Source organism: Chanodichthys erythropterus, chromosome 1 (genome assembly GCF_024489055.1).
Source record: "Chanodichthys erythropterus isolate Z2021 chromosome 1, ASM2448905v1, whole genome shotgun sequence".
Lineage (NCBI taxonomy): Eukaryota > Metazoa > Chordata > Actinopteri > Cypriniformes > Xenocyprididae > Chanodichthys > Chanodichthys erythropterus.
The window spans coordinates 29,891,439-29,909,931 of NC_090221.1; the positions used below are offsets into that span (position 1 = coordinate 29,891,439).

The 18,493-nt window shown below is 36.7% G+C and overlaps 1 protein-coding gene across 2 annotated transcripts; it reads left to right on the forward strand.

Annotated features, from left to right (window-relative positions):
• Positions 1–393: 393 nt before the first annotated feature.
• rnf20 (ring finger protein 20, E3 ubiquitin protein ligase) lies at positions 394–18,017 on the forward strand. 2 transcript variants are annotated; one of them, XM_067382881.1, is made up of 22 exons: positions 394–524; positions 1,447–1,619; positions 1,866–1,934; positions 3,356–3,454; positions 3,561–3,708; positions 4,157–4,342; positions 4,448–4,563; positions 4,635–4,781; positions 5,856–5,930; positions 6,389–6,508; positions 7,568–7,747; positions 9,121–9,256; positions 9,340–9,482; positions 9,569–9,725; positions 11,718–12,012; positions 12,142–12,259; positions 12,382–12,531; positions 12,623–12,835; positions 14,594–14,719; positions 16,827–16,967; positions 17,114–17,218; positions 17,306–18,017. In XM_067382881.1, exons 2-22 carry the CDS (start codon positions 1,458–1,460, stop codon positions 17,480–17,482), a joined length of 3,063 nt encoding a protein of 1,020 aa, XP_067238982.1. In that variant the 5' UTR covers positions 394–524; positions 1,447–1,457; the 3' UTR covers positions 17,483–18,017. The 2 variants fall into 2 exon arrangements, with proteins under 2 accessions (XP_067238982.1, XP_067238981.1); XM_067382880.1 differs by having other exon boundaries at positions 9,361–9,482.
• The last annotated feature ends 476 nt before the right edge of the window (positions 18,018–18,493 follow it).

An 18,493-nucleotide genomic window follows, 5' to 3' on the forward strand; every position in this document is an offset into this window, starting at 1 on the left:
TAGTCATAGTTCGTGGACAGAGTGTGACACTTGTAGTGACAAACACGCACACAAATAATGGTACCCCATTACAAGGACTTATTCTATGCCCCAGTCCTTTATTTTCAATAATATGTGTTCTTTCTCAGTTATCATTACTCTATTATTATCAGTGTTGAACGTGTTTTGCTGCATAATGCTTGTGGAATTCACAAAAATATTTACTTTGCTTGAATATCTTATAATATTAATGCTAAACATTCTTTCATCGTATTCATTTTGTGTGCCCAAAATGAATGCATCGAACAAATAGTACGGTTGTGTTGAAGGCTTCGTAGTGATAATCGCACAGGTTTTTTTTCTACAATGGATAGGCCTGTAATCGGTCCTACCACCATGAGGTGGCGCTGCAGTTCTGATCACACCATCAGCTCAGGCCGCAGTAGAAGAGAAGCTCTTGTTTCCGGGAGGTGGTTCGGCCGCTGGATGAAGCGCAACTGCTACATCCACAAAACCATTTCACAATCAATAGAAATCAAAATTAGGTAAGAAATGAACAAAAATATACCTAGTTAGAGCGTTATTAAATATTTGCAAAGTGCGTTTTCAGCGCGAGAGGCCTCTGCTCCCTCAGTGCTTTCATAGATCAGTGTTGTGCTCGGGAATACATTGACTCGCCGCAGTTTAACAATAATATATATTTTAACAATGATATATATAAATATATATATGTTTTACATCGTGTAACTATAATGTATTAATGACGGCGACGAGTGTGTGTTAATGTGTCCACTAACAATAATAAAGTACCATTTGAAATACCTTGGAGTACCACCATGTCAGTATACATAGTACTCATTAAGTACCATGGTATTTTTTAAAATACCATGATGTTATCATATGATACCATTAGTAGCAGTGTACCACGCTACTAATAGTGCTACTAAAAATTTTTTTAATACTTTTTACTAATACTCAGTTATGTTAAGATTTGTACAGTTTGGTGTAATGTTCAGTGCTAGTTTAATACTACTATTGCTGAGAATAATTAAAATATTATTATTATTATATACTGTTTAAAAAAAACTCCAACGTAAATATTAAATGTGCAGATACCTCTATGTGAGGTATATTTCAATTCAATAACTAAAGGGTTTAAAATACTCCTAATAATATGTGATGATGACAATAATAAACAAAACTATTACAATTGTTATACAACATATGGTATAATAACAATAACAATGATATAAACAACAACAATAATAATAATATAAACTATTATTATTGGTATTTTATTAGCCTGTTGTTTTGAAGCATAACTTAAGTATTTAAATATTTCTTCTTGGAATTTTTCTTAATTCTCTTCATAGATTGTTTAACATTAATTTAATCCCTAAGTACTTTTGTGATTTGTGACTGTGTATCGACTCTGAATGTGTCTGTGTCTCTCACCCTTTTCCATAGTGAGGTACGTGATGTCAGGTCAGAAGCGCCCCAGTGATCCCAGCAGCTCTGCCACCCTCGGCGCTCCTCCAGAGAAGAAGAAGGGAGGTGAGGATGGAGAGGGTATGAGCACTGGATCTGGAGGAAGCACTGCTGTAGAAACCGTCATCAAGCTGGGAGGAGGAGCCAACCTGGTGAGATGCTCTTTTGTGTGATTTGAGCATTCTGTTGTTTATATTGCCTTTTTCTATGCTTTTTTATGTAATTGTCTTGTATTTAATATTTAGATATGTTGGTTGCACTCCTGATTTTATAGTTTATCTTGAACCTGTTTGAATGTGTGACAGTGTCATCTGAAAATGAATTCTGAATCTGTTTACTTCTGACTCCTGATTCCCTTGTCAATTGGTTCTCACTCACACTGTTTTTCGTTATTGCAGGAAGAACAAGATATCAAAGCTCTGCAGATCAAAAACAGGAAGTTGGGAGAGGCACTAGACCAAAGACAGGTAGATACAGACCTCTGTGTATATAATATAATATTTTATATATATATATATATATATATATATATATATATATATATATATATATATATATATCTAAAAATATATATATATATATATATGAATCAAAAATGAGATAATGACATTGAGCGAATGCTCTCTGCACAAAGTATACATTCATCAAATACGTTCGCTTCAAATCTGCTAAATTCCAGCGTCAGGCCATACCAGTTCCTTGTCAGAAACCACTAAATGCTGCTTCCCTTTGTCAGTAAAATCCTCTTAGTCCACAGAAGAACCAATCGGAAGATGCGAATTGAATCTTATGATTTCAAGATGCATATGAACTGGCTTTCAATTGCCGAGCTGCAAGTTTTTATCATGTTAAGTCCATCATTACAGTGGAAATGACAGGATTTTGTGAGTAGCAAGTAAACACAACAGTGTTCCTTGTGCTCCTGTAAAACTGAAAGAAACGGATGTTTTACTATGTCTTGTTGTCCAAAGAGTTGGACTTAGAGGTTTTTGTGAAAAAAGCACACATGGAGACAAAAGACAGTCAAATTTGTTAAAAATACCAATGAATTGACTAAAGTGACATTTTTGAAAAATAAGGTATTTCAATAACTGACTAAAAACCTTTTCATTGCCATTAAAGTGAAATTACTGAACCTAAATATAGGAGCCTGGTAAAAAAAAAAAAAAAAAAAAAAAAAAGCTAATTTAAAAGAATCAATGTCAGATGGACTTAGTGGACTTTTGCATCTGAACTCTGCATATATATATATATATATATATATATATATATATATGTGTGTGTGTATATATGTGTATGTGTTTGTAAAGATATTTGTTTTTTTCAAATAAATGCTGTTCTTTTGAACTATATTATCAAAGAGTCATAAAAATGTATCACAGTTTTCACTAAAATATTAAGTAGCACAACTGTTTTCAATATTGATAATAATAATAATAAGAAGAAATGTTTCCTGAGCAGCACATTTTAGAATGATTTCTGAAAGATCATGTGGCACTGAAGATTGCAGTAATGATGCTGATGATCACAGGAATAAATTACATTTTAAAATATATTCAAATAGAAAATGGTTGTATATGGTAATATATGTATGGTATATATATGGTATATGTATGGTATATATACGGTATATATGGTTATATATGGTATAATTTCACAATTATACTGTTTTTACTGTATTTTTGATCAAATAAATGCGGCCTTGGTTAGCATGAGACAAAAAAAAAATGTAAATGTTTTGAATCAAAACTTTTGAACGGATTATATGTTTAAGTATTCTGTTGTCATTTCAATATATTCTATTACCTACTGAAAAGTGGTGCAGGAAACACTGATACAGACACATGTATACATGCAAACATGGACTCTTCCCGTTGTGTTGATGTAGGTGATTGAGGATGAACTGAGGGAGAGAGTTGAGAGGTTGGAGACTCGTCAGGCGACAGATGATGCAAGTTTGTTGATTCTAAACAGATACTGGAACCAGGTAAAACATTTTTTAGTTGTATTTAGATTATACATAAATTGAAATTATATTTCTCTCAAATTCTAACATTTTTAATTTCGATTTTTGTTCCACCCTCCTCTTCCAGTTTGATGAAAATGTGCGATTAATTGTGCATCGCTATGACCAATCAGGGAGTGAGCCCGTGGAAAACCAACCGCCTGAAGGGCGGAGCTTAAAACCTGGAACACCAGAACCAGATGGAGACTCAAACCAGGAGCGAGCAAAAGACAGAGGTACAAAAAACTGTTGTAGATTGAAATCAATGATTAACACAAATCTGTCAGATGCTTCTTACTATTTTATGCTTCTATGTATTGATGCACTGAAATGTAGCACTTCTCCAATGGCATGTTGTGACGGTGTCAGTGTCTGTTAAAGATTACGAGGACACTTGAATTTAAAAAAAAAAAAATGTGTACAGATAAATCATTTATAATAAGTACTGCAATATTCCATAAAAACTAGAATTTCATGGTGACTTTAAAGGTGATAATTGCACTTATAACAGCTACTTAGTGTCGTGGTGTTTGAATTTAATATTGCAATTAATTCTCCATTCTCTCTATTCCAGTTCTTTAAAAAGGACAGCCTCGTTCTTTTAAGGCCAGATCTCTGTCTTTTCTAAGGGTCTACTAGTATTGCCTCTAACCCTGAAGGAAATTTGTTTCTCTTGTAATACAGGTCAACAGGGCGAGGCAGCGAGCTCTTTTCTGGCCACGCTGGCCAGCAGCAGCAGTGAGGAGATAGACACAGAGCTGCAGGAGCGAGTGGAGTCCAGCTGCAAACAGGCCAGTCGTGTGGTAGAAATCTATGAGAACCTGAAGAACACGGTTGATCAGCTAAAGAAGGATGTGGAGTCTGGAACAGGTGAACATCTCTTGTTGATCAACCCATCAAATTAACTAAAAAGCTAATGATGTTTATATCTGCTGTCTGTTCATTTAATGTGCGTATTCATGTGACTTCCTTCAGATGGCAGTCTCTGGGATGCCGCTGTCCGCCTCAACACCCTTCTGACCAATGAGAATGAACGTCTCCGCCAACTGACCAACAGCCTCCAGCAGAAGCATAGTCACATGACCAGTGAGGTTGGTGGTTGATTTGTTGGCACGTTTATCTGTTAACCTTGCTGTATTGCTCACAATGTATGTATGTTTAGTCTCGTTCTTTGGGCCGTGCGGCGAATCGCGCTGATAACAGGATCAGTGAGCTGCAGGGACTTATTGAGGAGCTGCAGTGGGACATGGAGAAAATTAGACGGAGGGAGAATCGTCTCAATGCACACCTCGCAGAGGTGCTGGAAAGGGTAAGTGCTACTCAACATAAAATTAAAATGGTCACTATTTGCCATCTTATGGCCACAATATCCTTCAAGCAAAATCAGGCCAAAACATAGTTCATTTGGAGATTCTGAAGTTTAAAACAGCTTGCCAAATTGAGCTACTGCTATGAAGGTAAGAAATGCACTAAAATATCACAGCCCTAGTTTCTTGCTGTTGTTGCAGTGTCTCCGCTCTCCACAAATTTATTGTCCTTTTCAGACGAGACTAATGTATTGAAGAAATTTTAGCTGCGCATAGAAAAATTGTCTTGCGAGTTTTGCGTCATGTGATCAGCTCTTCTGATCGGCCTTTATAGAGACTTCTATAGAGGTATTTCGAAGTTCTTTTACCCTTAAGCAAAGAATTTCAACATGAGTATATCGGGCCTTTAAAGTCAGCCTTAAATGAAAATTGACTTCGTAATTTTTTATTAAAATGTCATATCTTTAGGTGAATCGTCAGATTTGTATCTGGTGATGTATGCAGGACTTCTCCAATCATTTAGTTTGCTTAAGCCACGCCCTTTCTTACAGTCAACTTCAAGCTGACATTCAGATCTGTCTCCATCCAATCAACAATCGATGCATAAAACCAAGTCCCACACTACAATTATATATTTTTCGATTATCCATTACACCTGTATGTATGTCACAATACAGAAGAAAAGATCTGTTGCTACTTTCATTTCAAACGCATTCTTGGTCTTTTTGAGCATGATTGATTATTGCATGTTATTCTAAAGAAATAAAAGTTTAAAAAGGGTTTCCTTTTCTGCTGACATAACCTGGGCCAAAATTAAGGCTACCTTTGTATATAATACAGCCTTTCACTATTTACCAGCAATTATATGTCAGTTAGTGGTAATGTAGTAAGGGTTACTGCAATAACAGCAAATAACTATTAATAACAAAAGTGGATTTTAAAAAAGGCACTGGGATATTTCAAACATTGTTTTATGTAGACTCTGACAGACATTTGTGATAGTAAACCTGAGATATAGTATTTTTATTGTTTTACAATGTGGCAGACCTGATATTGTGCTCTTCTGTCGTAACCAGGTGAACAGTAAAGGTTATAAGGTGTGTGGCGAAGCAAGCAGTGTATGTGGAACCATCACGATCAACAAAAGAAAGGTAAATGACTAGTCATATCCTGTGAACATTTGGTGTCAATGTTTGCACTTAGCATGAATGAATCTCACTGTAAACATGGACTAAGCAGGTATTTGCGCACTGTTGAATACATCAAATGAGCATTGGGTTGGTTTGGTTTGGTTTGTTTTTGTAATGTCTAGTAAGTTTACACTACCATTGAAAACTTATACTCACCAATGCTGCATTTTTTCAGGATTCTTTGATAAATAGGAAGTTCAAAATAAAAGCAACTTCACCCCAAACTTTTGAACAGTTGTGTACCTTTAATTTTTGCTGACTTGCTCAACCACATATTGATGACATTGGCAGGTCTTTGGCAAAAAGATTGTGTTATAGAATATGTTGTTATATAAATGTTGTTTATGTTAAGGTTCCTGAATGCTATCGTCATAATAAAGGTTGAATCCATTAAATCTTTTTGTTTCATCTCTTGTTAGTTTGAGGAGATGGACAGTGAGTTGGAGGAGAACAGGGAGCTGGCGGAGAATCGACTCAGTGAGCTCCAGAAACTCCAGCAGGACCTGCAGACAGTTTACCAGGAGAACAACAACATGAAGGTAAAGCCCTCGAAACCACATACACCATTAACTTGTTAGCTTAAACTTATGTTTATTGTGAGACATCCTGTTCAGGCAATACCTGACTAAATCTGATATTCAGAGGCAGTCAACTGTTCAGCTCTTTGGAGTGGAAAAGTACAACCCCACACTTTTATATCTTGTCCTTGAAAGAAAGCTTCTTATCGTGTATCACTTGAAGACACAGATACTCTGGAACAGAGAAAAACTTTAGTTTAACTTTAGTCCTTTAGTAGTGGTGGAATTTAGTAAAGCTTGCACATTATCCCTGAACGGAGAATAATAATAGAATATTAATAACAAAACCTGATTGAAATTGAATGGGAACTGGAATTATTTGAAATACTTATTACTTAAATACATATCTTTTGTCAGCTGAACCTCTTTGACCTAAAGTATGGGTAATCTAAAAGTAATCAAAAAGTAGTCAGATTTTATTACCTGAATTAATCAGTAACCAACTACTATTTGTAAGTAATCTGCCCAGCACTGTTTGTGATCAAATAAATGCAGTTTTGCTGAGCATAAGAGACTTCTTTAAAAAACAAAAACAAAAAGATTCTGTCCCACTTTATATTAGGTGGCCTTAACTGCTGTATACTTACATTTAAATTAATCATTTGATACAATGCACTTATTGTGTACATACATGTTTTTACCTTGTACTTATATTTTAAAAATACCTGCATGTAATTACATCTGTAATTAATTTCTGTAATTACATTTATAATTACACTGTTTACCCATCCCTTACACCTTAACCCACCCTTAAACCTACCCATACCACTAAACCTATCCCTAACCTCCATATCCCAAATCAAGAGCAGCAGCAGTGTTTTGCAATACAATATGAACACAATAAGTACATTGTACTAATTTTTTATGTTAAGTAAATAGTAGTCAAGGCCACCTAATAGAAAGTGGGACCAAAAAATAACCAAACTTAAATTTTTGAACAGAAGTGCACTACCGAATAATGCTGTTAGAATCACTCAGATTCACTAACAGCATGTGCATTATTCTCTCTCTCTCTGTCAGGTTGAGTTGTTGTCCAGGGCTGAGGAGGTGGCCAGGGAGAGTGCTGAGTATCGCTGTCTGCAGTCTCAGTTCTCAGTGCTCTATAATGAATCTCTGGTGCTGAAATCTCAGCTGGATGAGACCAAAGCACGGCTCAACACGACCAGGACCGCCCGCCTGCGGCAGCTGGACCACATGGAGGTATGCTGGGTGATGATGTGAATGAACAGTAAATTAAAGGTGCAGTGTGCAAATTTTATTGGCATCTAGCGGTGAGGTTGCGAACTGCAACTAACGGCGCACACCCCTCTCACCCCTCCCTTTTGGAGGAGCTACGGTGACCGTCTGGCCGACATTTCGCCGTCTGAGAGAGCAGAGAGTAGCTTGTCTGAAGCAATGAGGTTTCTTCTTAATTCTAACAAAGAACGTCTCTGCTTCTAATAAACCAGATGACTAGTACTACTACTACTACTGTGTACGTATTCAGCGTAGTGAAGATGCAAGCTGCCTCTAAAAACACAAACGATTTAGAAGAACAACATAGTGACGAAACACACTCTGTAGAGTGTTTGTCCGTTTAGGGCTACTGTAGAAACATACTGCCGCATAATGGCGACTTGACATGGAGGAGGGACTCGCGGTGTATGAGATAGAAATGGCTCATTCTAAGATAATAAAAACATAACTGTTCATTATGTAATGTCTTTATGTACCTCTGAAAACATAGTTATGTATATTATATTGCATTTCTGTCTGTAGCTCCTCCCAAATTTTACACATTGCACCTTTAAATGATGCTAGATGGTGATGCAAGCTCAAGTCCAGATTGATTACTGGAATCTGATTACTGAATTACTCACACTTATGTTGTTCCAAACCCCTAAGTCCTTTGTTGGTCGTCGGAACAGAAATTAAGATATTTTTGATGAAATCCGAAAGCTCTCTGCCCCCTCCATAGACAGCAATTTAATTGCCACTTTTAAAGGTTTAGTTCACCCAAAAATGAAAATTCTGTCATTAATTACTCAAGCTCATGTCGTTCCAAACCCATAAGACCTTTGTTCGTCTAAAGAACACAAATTAAGATAATTTTGATGAAATCCGAGAGCTCCCTGACTCCTCCATAGACAGCAATTTAATTACCACTTTTAAGGCCCAGAAAGGTAGTAAAGACATTGTTAAAATAGTCCATGTGACTGACTACAGTGGTTCAACCTTAATTTTATGAAGTGACGAGAATACATTTGGTGCGCAAAAACAAAACAAAAATAATGACTTTATTGAACCTTTTCTTCTCTTCTTTGTCAGTTTCCTATGCTGTTTACGTAGTAAGCACAGTGCAGGCTTCCAGGTTCTACGTCAGAACGCCGACTCAGTATTGGCCAACGCTGTTCATGTGAGCACTACGATGTGTGCTTGTGATGTTAAATCACAAGCTGCCCAATAATGAGCCGTTCAGAAAACACGGAAGCACTGCACTGCGTCAACAGTGTAGAAGAATGAGAATTTTCATTTTTGGATGAACTAACCCTTTAAAGCATGAGTCAATTGATGATTTATGTGTGTTATTTCAGAATGACGAGGTATCCTTGCAGCGTAAGGTCCGTACTGAAGTGATTCAGTTGGAAGACACGTTAGCACAGGTGCGCAAGGAGTATGAGATGCTCAGGATCGAATTTGAGCAGACATTAGCTGCAAATGAACAAGCAGGTAACATTCCTTTGCTCTCTTTATAATGATTTTCTCGTTTTTGTCTATTTTTGCTAAGATCAGCATTTGAATTGACTCTATAGTCTCCTCTCGTTCTTTCTCAGGTCCTATAAACCGTGAGATGAGACATTTGATCAGTACGCTGCAGACTCATAACCAGCAGATGAAGGGAGAGGTGGTTAAATATAAACTCAGACTGAGAGAGGCTCAGCAAGAGCTCAACCAGGCAAGAACACAAACTTATTGCCTTTAAATAAATATTTCCTCTAAAAGAAAATAAGTGGTTGCTGAATTTTCTGTCATCTCTTATAGCTCCGTGCTGCCAAAGGTAATGCTGCTGTCCAATCACAGTCTAGCACAGAGATGGATGTGAAGGAAGAGACCGCCTCCCCGCTTACACCTGCCCTGACGGGTGATGTTACTGTGAAGACAGAACCAGATAGCGGCTCCGCTACACCCAGCACAACTGGTACACACTGCGTTTTTATCTTTAACTTGTGGTGTTTGCTAAGGTATTAAACTATGTATTCAATTTTTTGTATTTCATCCTGCACCATTTGTGTGATGAATATGAATAATACCTCAATTTGTGTGGCTTGTTCGGGTGAGGTGTGTTATTACTTTTCTAAATGATCGGAATAAGATTTTCACATGGCTGACAATATAAATACTATAATTTTATCCAGGACTGCACGATATATTAAAAAATGGTGTCTCAGTAACGCAAGCAGAAGGGTTTCTAAGGCAACATTTCTAATTTCCATTTAGTTTAATTTGATGTAATAAAATAACTAAAACTGAAATAAGAAGTAGTAAACTATATATAAAAAAAGACAAACAATAAAATTATTAATACTTTAGTTAACAGAAAATATAAAGATAAAAGCTAATTCAAAATATTGATAAAAAATAGGGCTGAGTAAAAAATATTGATTTCGTAATTGTAATTGATTCTCATTTTGAAGAACCAATATTATTCTTAAATCCCAAGAATCAGTCTATGCTGTTTTCTGTTGATGAATGAACAAAGCTTTGTATCACGTCTCCTACCCAATAAATCAGAATAAGCTTTGTGCTTTATAACTTTTGATATGAAAGAAAGTCTCAGATTTCAAATTCTGTCAATTTTATTTTAAAATTCAAACAATAATATCGTTTTTACAGTTCAAGGGGCACGTGAATCGATCATCTCTTCCACTTTACGAGATATTCTTTCAACTCTTTTTTTTTTTTTTTTTTTATTTATTTCATTTTTAATGCGTTTTATATATTTTATGTATCTCTCTTATTTTCTGACATTTAATTCATTTTATATCTTGCTGTCTGATTGAAAGAGCTGGGAGAATTAGGAAGTAAGTTTTTTCTTCTTTTTTTTTCTGGATGCAGCTCTGTGACAAATATTTATTTATTTATTTATTTTTGGTTATCCCTGGATGCAGCTCTGTATAGAGTCAGTCCAGGAAGATTTGTCTGCAGAGTTAGTCCAGCAAGATTTGTCTGTAAGGGTAATGTTTAAACGAACCGCTACCTGACAAATATTTTTAGTTATCCCTGGACGCAGCACTGTTTAGAGTTAGTCGAGGAAGATTTGTCTGTAAGGGTACTTTTTTAAATGCACAGCTACCTGACAAATAAAAACAGTTATCCCTCTGCGTGAGAAGGATTCATTTAGATCCGCTCTGATGGATAGATCTGTTTATATCCGCTCTGACGGACAACTCCCTGAAATTTCCTAACTCTTCCATCTAGATAGCGAAATTCCCTGTTTTTACTGTTATATCTATTTCTTATGTGTTTCGTTATTATGTATTTGGTTTTTCTTTATGTAAAGCACTTTGAATTACCATTGTGTATGAAATGTGCTATACAAATAAAATTGCCTTGCCTTGCCTTTACTACTAGTTACAGCACAAAATAAACATGAATGAACATCAGAAAGTATGTTAAAAGGTACAGTTACCAAAATCCGCATCATGTCTCATGTAATAGCGCAATCAGTGTTTCAACCGTGGAAAGACATTAATAAAACGGCTTGTAAACAATGTCACGTAACGTTACATTTACCTCAGAAAAGCCGTTCAGTGTCCAAAAATATTGCAACAAAAGAAAAACAGAAAAACAAAATAATGTAATGTCAGTTTTTCTCTATATTGTGCAGTCATAATAAAATGCACTGTATTGTTTTACATTTTAGCAGAGTTCCTCAAATCCAGCCCTGGAGACTCCATCTGTCCTGCAGAGTTTAGCTCAAACCATGATCGAACTCGCCTGCAATTTTCTGGTAACTCTGAAGACCTTGACTAGCTTGTTCAGGTGTTTGGTTAGTGTTGGAACTAAACTCTGTAGGGTAGTGGCCCTCAAGGACCGGATTTGAGGAACCATGCGTTATAGCATTGTCATAGTTGAATTTATCTTTTGCTTCTATTTTACTAACTTAAATATGATATTTTTTTCCCTTCAGGTGCAACTGTTAAGACTGAACCGGGTACGGACACAGAGGCTGCGGTGAAAGAGGAAGAAAAAGAAAAGGAAAAAGAAAAGGAGAAAGAAAAAGACAAGGAAAAAGAGAAGGAACAGAGAGAAAGAGAGAGGGTGACTCGTGGGAGTACTGGAGGCGTAGTGGTGAAAGAAGAAAGGGACAAAGCCAGCACCAGCAACAGCCAATCAGAAGACCTAGCAGTTGAACGCTGCGCTATGATTGGAGGACCAAAACGCAAGGAAGTGGAGCAGCTGAAAATAGTGCGGGTGGAGCTCAAGTCAGTAATGATGATTGTAATAAAGAAAATAATGAATAATATAATAATGAAAATGACTTTGGGAAGTGCTAGGGGATAGGGAAGGGAAATGATAGGGAACCTGATAGTAATGATGTGATTATGAAACAGGAAAGCCCAAGAGTCCCAGAGGGAGATGAAGTTGTTGTTGGACATGTACCGCTCGGCACCGAAAGAACAGAGAGATAAAGTACAGCTGATGGCAGCGGAGAAGAAGGCAAAGTCTGAGGTATATAACCAAATCTATATGCACACACTATATAGAGCTCAATTTACAAATTGTTTGAAGCAAAGAGATTTAATAGTTCCGAATACTTCAGTGCTAAAAAGTTTCTATGCATTTTTTTGCAGGCTGAGGAGCTCCGGCAGCGATTGCGAGAGCTGGAGGAGAGAGAGAGGAGGGAAGGAAAGAAGATGGCCGATGAAGAGGCCCTGAGAAAAATCCGCTCAGTGGAGGAGCAGATCGATATACTCAATAAGAAACTCTCTCTTGCTAAGCAGGTAAAGCTCAGTATGAGACTGACATGATAATGAATGATAGACTTTCTTCTGGAAAAGTCTGAATCAATCTCTCTTTCTCACTCTCTCTCAGGAGGAAGATGCTTTGCTGAGTGAAATGGATGTTACTGGTCAGGCTTTTGAAGACATGCAGGAGCAGAACATCCGTCTGATGCAGCAGCTCAGAGAGAAAGATGATGCCAACTTCAAACTCATGAGCGAACGCATCAAATCCAACCAGATCCATAAACTCCTCAAAGAGGAGAAAGAGGAGCTAGCTGACCAGCTGCTCACACTTAAAACACAGGTGGGTGGGCTTGCAGTTTTGTGGTGCTGTCATTTTTTGAGATGGATTGCTATGATGATGAATGAATTCTTGAGTGAAAAAAGTGTTATAGCAGGGATTATCAAAGTCAAAAACAGTGGGCCTCCCTTCTGACAAAACATACATGATTGTCTATTCAAGTAAGAAGTACTAGTTTTATAAGGTTGCTGTCAATTTAAGACAAATGCACAGATCCAATTTACACATCAGTTTTCTTTCTTAAATGTTTAGGTCCACTTAAGACATAACCAACTGTGTTTACTTGAATACTCTCCAATACGTGAATTTTGACACATAAATGTGTATATTTGACTGTTCAAGCGCAATAAGCAATAATACTTCAATGAAATTGATTCATTACTTGTTTCACATTTTTGAATGAATCTCTCAAATGAACAATTAAATGACAAATATTTCACTTGTCACCACCTACTGGCGTAACAATGTAATTGATATAATAAAAGTGATTTGCTACCATAGACATGGTGTTTATTAGCCTGGTAATACCAGACTCTGCTACTTCACTTTGCTTCGTAGACAGAGTCTGGAATGGCATAATAGAGAAGTGTTTTCTCTCTCGCTAGGGAAGTTTAAAATCATTGGTTACCCGTTAGCCAATCAGATACATTTAGTTATGACGTTTGTTATGCGCCTGTACAGCCGCATCGAAGCACAGACATCATGCATCGAACTCAAATCTATGATTGAACTTCCACTGTAAACCTGTTGTAAACACATGATAAAACAAATGTTTATCAAACACTCGTCTTGTTCTGGCTTCAGTTTGGAAAAGAGTTGAATGTTCTCCATAACAGAGCGAATTGCATCCCGTGTCTCGTTTCCCATTTCCGCGGTCGTTTCGGTTTTCGATTTCTCTAACCTACAATGTAAAACTCGGCGCTTAGCATCTACGTCACGGCTCTCAGCCCGCCCTCTGTTCGTTGATTGGCCCGGCTGTTTCCAGACCGGTGGCAAACAGAAAGCTCTGACGCTGTATCAGACTGAGTACAGAAGCAAAATGAAATTGAGCGGAAGTAAGAAGTCTGACGTAGTCAGGCTAGGTGTTTATATCTGAAACTATAAACTTTTATCCAAATACTTCTGCGATAATTTAAATTATTGTAACTCAGAAATAATGATACTGTGTAGTTGAAAATACTTTTTGTGAGCTGTATTATACCTACACATGAGAACTGCTCTCTCTGGCTCAACGGCAGTGTAAATGCAGATTTTAATATTCCTCTGTGATCTTATTACTTTTCAAAGGTTTAATAGAGGAATTGTTGTTATTTACGAATAAGATCATGTGGGGTTTTGAATCGGGATTGCAATCTTAACTATTAATCGTGCAATATTTTTTCAGCATTGACATTGCAATTTGTGCATTCGTGATAGTCACCAAAGGATGTGTCATGTTAATAAGGTAGCGATCGTAGTTGATCTGCTATCTGTATGGACCGGGCCTCATGTTTCAGAACGCATGTGATTCATAGAAGTTTATCATTTACAACTTTTTATGAGGATACCCGCAGAGATGGGTATTTTGACATAATTTTGCATGTATGTGTCCCTTCAAGCACAAAAAGTCGAGAAAGAGAACTGATTTCGGTGTTCACATGTGCTCTCTTTTGCTTCTTGCACTTGAATATGCTTTAAACTTGCTTGAAGGTTTAAACTGACAGGATCTAAATGATATGCAAATGAACAGAACATAAAATTATTTTTCTGTCTTTCTCTTAGGTGGATGCTCAGCTGCAAGTGGTTCGGAAGCTAGAGGAGAAAGAGCGTCTGCTGCAGGGCACCATCAGCGCTGCAGAGAGGGAGCTGGGTCTTCGCACACAGGCATTAGAAATGAACAAACGCAAGGTACAAATAAAACATACTGTTGCGGATTACCTCACACATGCAGTTTGTGTACTTGCAACATCATAAATACTATGTGAGGAAATGCAGCAAGTAAAATTGCACATACATGTGCCTCCTCAAAAAAACTGAGAAGATAAAATAAGGGTTAAAAAATAAACTATGCAAGTATGATGATATGTGACATTCAAAAGTGGATAAATCACTCCTTTTTCTAAAGTGACACTGTTGTTAATTGTACCAACATCAGTGGTTAAAGTTATGGCGAGAAGCAGCATCTTTCATGCCTCCCCTGAGCCCATTGAGTTTTAACGGACACCATAAAGGCTGGGACACACCAAGCCGATGATCGGCCACCTGGCAATATTGGGCTGTTTTTGAGCATCCATCAGCTTGGCTTAGTACAGACAGAAGGCTGTTATAAATTTAGATCTTAGATGAGCATTCAGTACATTAATATTTTCATAACATTAGCCGACTGGAATCAAGAAAGTGATCAGTGTGATTAATAAACAAATTGAAAGCAAGCGCTGATTTGTTTACGGTTTGTATAGACAGATATTTACTGTCATGTCGGGCAGAATGCACATGCTAGTTGACAGTCATTCTTTAGTCCTTTTGGTTTGTTCAAGCACAGCTTTGTGGCCGAGACACAGTCAACGAGAAGCGACAACACAGTCAGCTTTCATCGCTGCTAGTTCTTTGACGTCTGCTTGGTGTGTCCTTTCTTCCCCTGCCGTGGGTTTGGTGGGGGGTAATTGAGAATGAATGGGGAAAATCACAAGAGGGAAGGCAATGCCTTCATTGCACTATGATTGGTCTATTGCACTGTTCATATGATAAATCCTGCTTTTTGTTTTTGTATGCATTCCGCATTCACAAATCATCTGACTATATGTGGACTATTAAAAAGGACAGCTGAACATTTGTTAAATGTACCTGAAATATGACATTTGTTACTGTGTTCTTATAGTTATTTATTTTGGAATGCAAGAAATGCTCAAAAAAAGCATTAGCTTGTTGAGAAATAATAGTTTTATTAAAAAGAGCATTAATTACATTGTAATTATTGTAATATAGGATTAGGGCCAAGCAATAATAAAAAATTAAAACCATCTCGAGATTAAAGTTGTTAAATTTCAAGAAAAAACTCGTTAAATTTCGAGAAAAAAGTCGAAATAAAATGTTGAGAACAAACTCATTAAATTACGAGGAAAAAACTCATTAAGTTACGAGGAAAAAACTTGTTAAATTTCGAGAAAAAAGTTGAGATAAAATGTTGAGAATTAAGTCATAATTTAACGAGTTTATTCTCAACATTTTATCTCGGCTTTTTTCTCGAAATTTAATGAAATTTTTCTCATAATTTAACGAATTTGTTCTCGTAATTTAATGACTTTTTTCTCGTAATTTAACAAGTTTATTCTCAACATTTTATCTCGACTTTTTTCTCGAAATTTAACAACTTTAATCTCGAGATGGTTTTATTTTTTTATTATTGCTTGGCCCTCTTTGATAAAACTTTGAATTGTATTGGTTATTGTTGTTGTTTTCGTGACTGTGTAAGTAATGTTAATTTATTTAACCGGGAAAATCTGTCAACATCAAAGGGATAGTTCACCCAACAATTAAAATTATCCCATAATTTACTATTATGGACATCCTAGGTGTATATGATTTTTTTTTTTTTTTTTCCAGATGAACACATTTGGAGATATATTTAAAAATATCCTGGTTCTTCCAAGCTTTATAATGGTAGAGAAGCGGGGGCGAGATTTTGAAGCCCAAAAAAATGTATTCATCCATCACAAAAATAATCCATACGGCTCCAGGGGGTTCATAAAGGCCTTCTGAAGTGAAGCGATGGGTTTTTGTGAGAAAAATATCCATATTTAAAACTTTATAAACTAAAATAACTAGCTTCCAGCAGACGACCATATGTATTGATTTGCGGCGGAGGTGTAACCCCTGACCCGACGCATGATGCGATAACGAACGTGGAAGCACAGAGGATAGAGCAAAACACCAGTCACAAATTAGAAGTCTAAAATGAGAAATTTTGTTTAACTGAATTGTTTGTTTAATTTAACATGAATTTTCTCTGTCTTAGGCGCAGGAGTCAGTGCTGCTATCAGAGGAGGTGCGCACTCAGCTGGAGGGGGTGCAGCAGAGGTTGAGTGCTGTCAGAGAGGAGGTGATTGAGAACAGCATTTCTCGAGAGAAAGAGTCTTTCAATGCCCGACGTGCACAGGTGCGTACACCATGATGTTTGAACCCTTCTTTAGCTCAATGCCATCTGTGCATAATCAAAGATTTAATGGTGTTGATCTACATACTGTTGGATAGAAGTGTCCATTTTGTGAATTTTTTACCATGATGTTTCTTTTATCTCATTAGGAGGATATTTCCAAACTGCGCAGGAAGATAGAGAAGGCCAAGAAACCTGCAGAGAACATTCGAAATGGAGATGAGATCCTGAATGAAGAAATAAACGAATACAAGGTCATTTTATGTTGTCCATTTGTATGGAGGACCAGAAATAGTTTTGTGTTCATGGCCTTTAAGGATCTTTTTTTTCCTGTTTTGCAGGCCCGGTTGACGTGTCCATGCTGCAATTCACGTGTAAAGGACGCTGTTTTGACAAAATGCTTCCACGTTTTCTGTTTTGAGTGCGTGAAGACGCGCTACGACACCCGTCAGAGAAAGTGCCCGAAGTGCAATGCTGCATTTGGTGCCAATGATTTCCATCGCATCTACATTGGATGAGACTTGAAATTCACGGTATCTGCATCTGTTTGGTCCAGTTCCTCAACATTGTTCTGCGGGTGGAGCTTGTCCTGTAATGTTGGGTGAACATCAACAGTTTTACATTCCATTTGAAATTACTTTACTGAAAACAACCAACATGTTCAGTAGATGTTCTAGCATCAGTTTAGCAGAACTAACCTGGTCACATTCCAAAGGTTTGCCTTAGCAAGCATTTTTCACCCATAAAAGCTGCTGCTTGCTTTCAGGAGTGTCCTGAATGTTTGTTGACTTCTTTTGAGTTAATACTGCCTCAACCAGATCTCTCATTCCACCTCAACTTTACATTTACTATCCAGAGCCAATGTGAACCCACCAACATTAGTGAGTCTACAGACCTGTCATTGAAAACAAGCTGCCTAAGTTGACTGGGCATTAGTTTATTTGCGTTCAGTTTGCTTTAACGGTGGTTATTGTAATTTTTGTATTGTCTGTTTCGACTGCCTACAGTGATGGTTGCGCAACTGCTTCATTGAAATCCATTAAAATATTGAAATGTATTGACAATGACTTTATGCTTCCTTCTTAAAGTTGTCACTAATATGTAATTTTGCTGATACTAAAAAAAAAAAACAACTTTTATAGTATATTTCTATAGATTAAGTACTTTGTGCAATGGTAATAGTTTGAATAAACTTTGGAAAGTTTCTTTCCACATTATTTTTAAACTAAGAATGATTTTAGTATATTAATACATTTTTGGTTGCACTTTATTTTAAGGTGCCCTTCTTGCAGCGTAATTACTATGGGGTTTGAATTTGAGTTAGATTTAGGTTTAGTTGCTTGCAATTATGCATAATTTACAAAAAGTTTTTTTTTTTTTTTTTTTTTTTTTTTTTTTTAAAGGTAAAGAAAATGGGCTACATACAAAAGGCTTAAAGGGTTAGTTCACCCAGAAATTAAATAATGTCATTTATTACTCACCCTCATGTCGTTCTACACCCGTAAGACCTTTGTTCATCTTCTGAACAC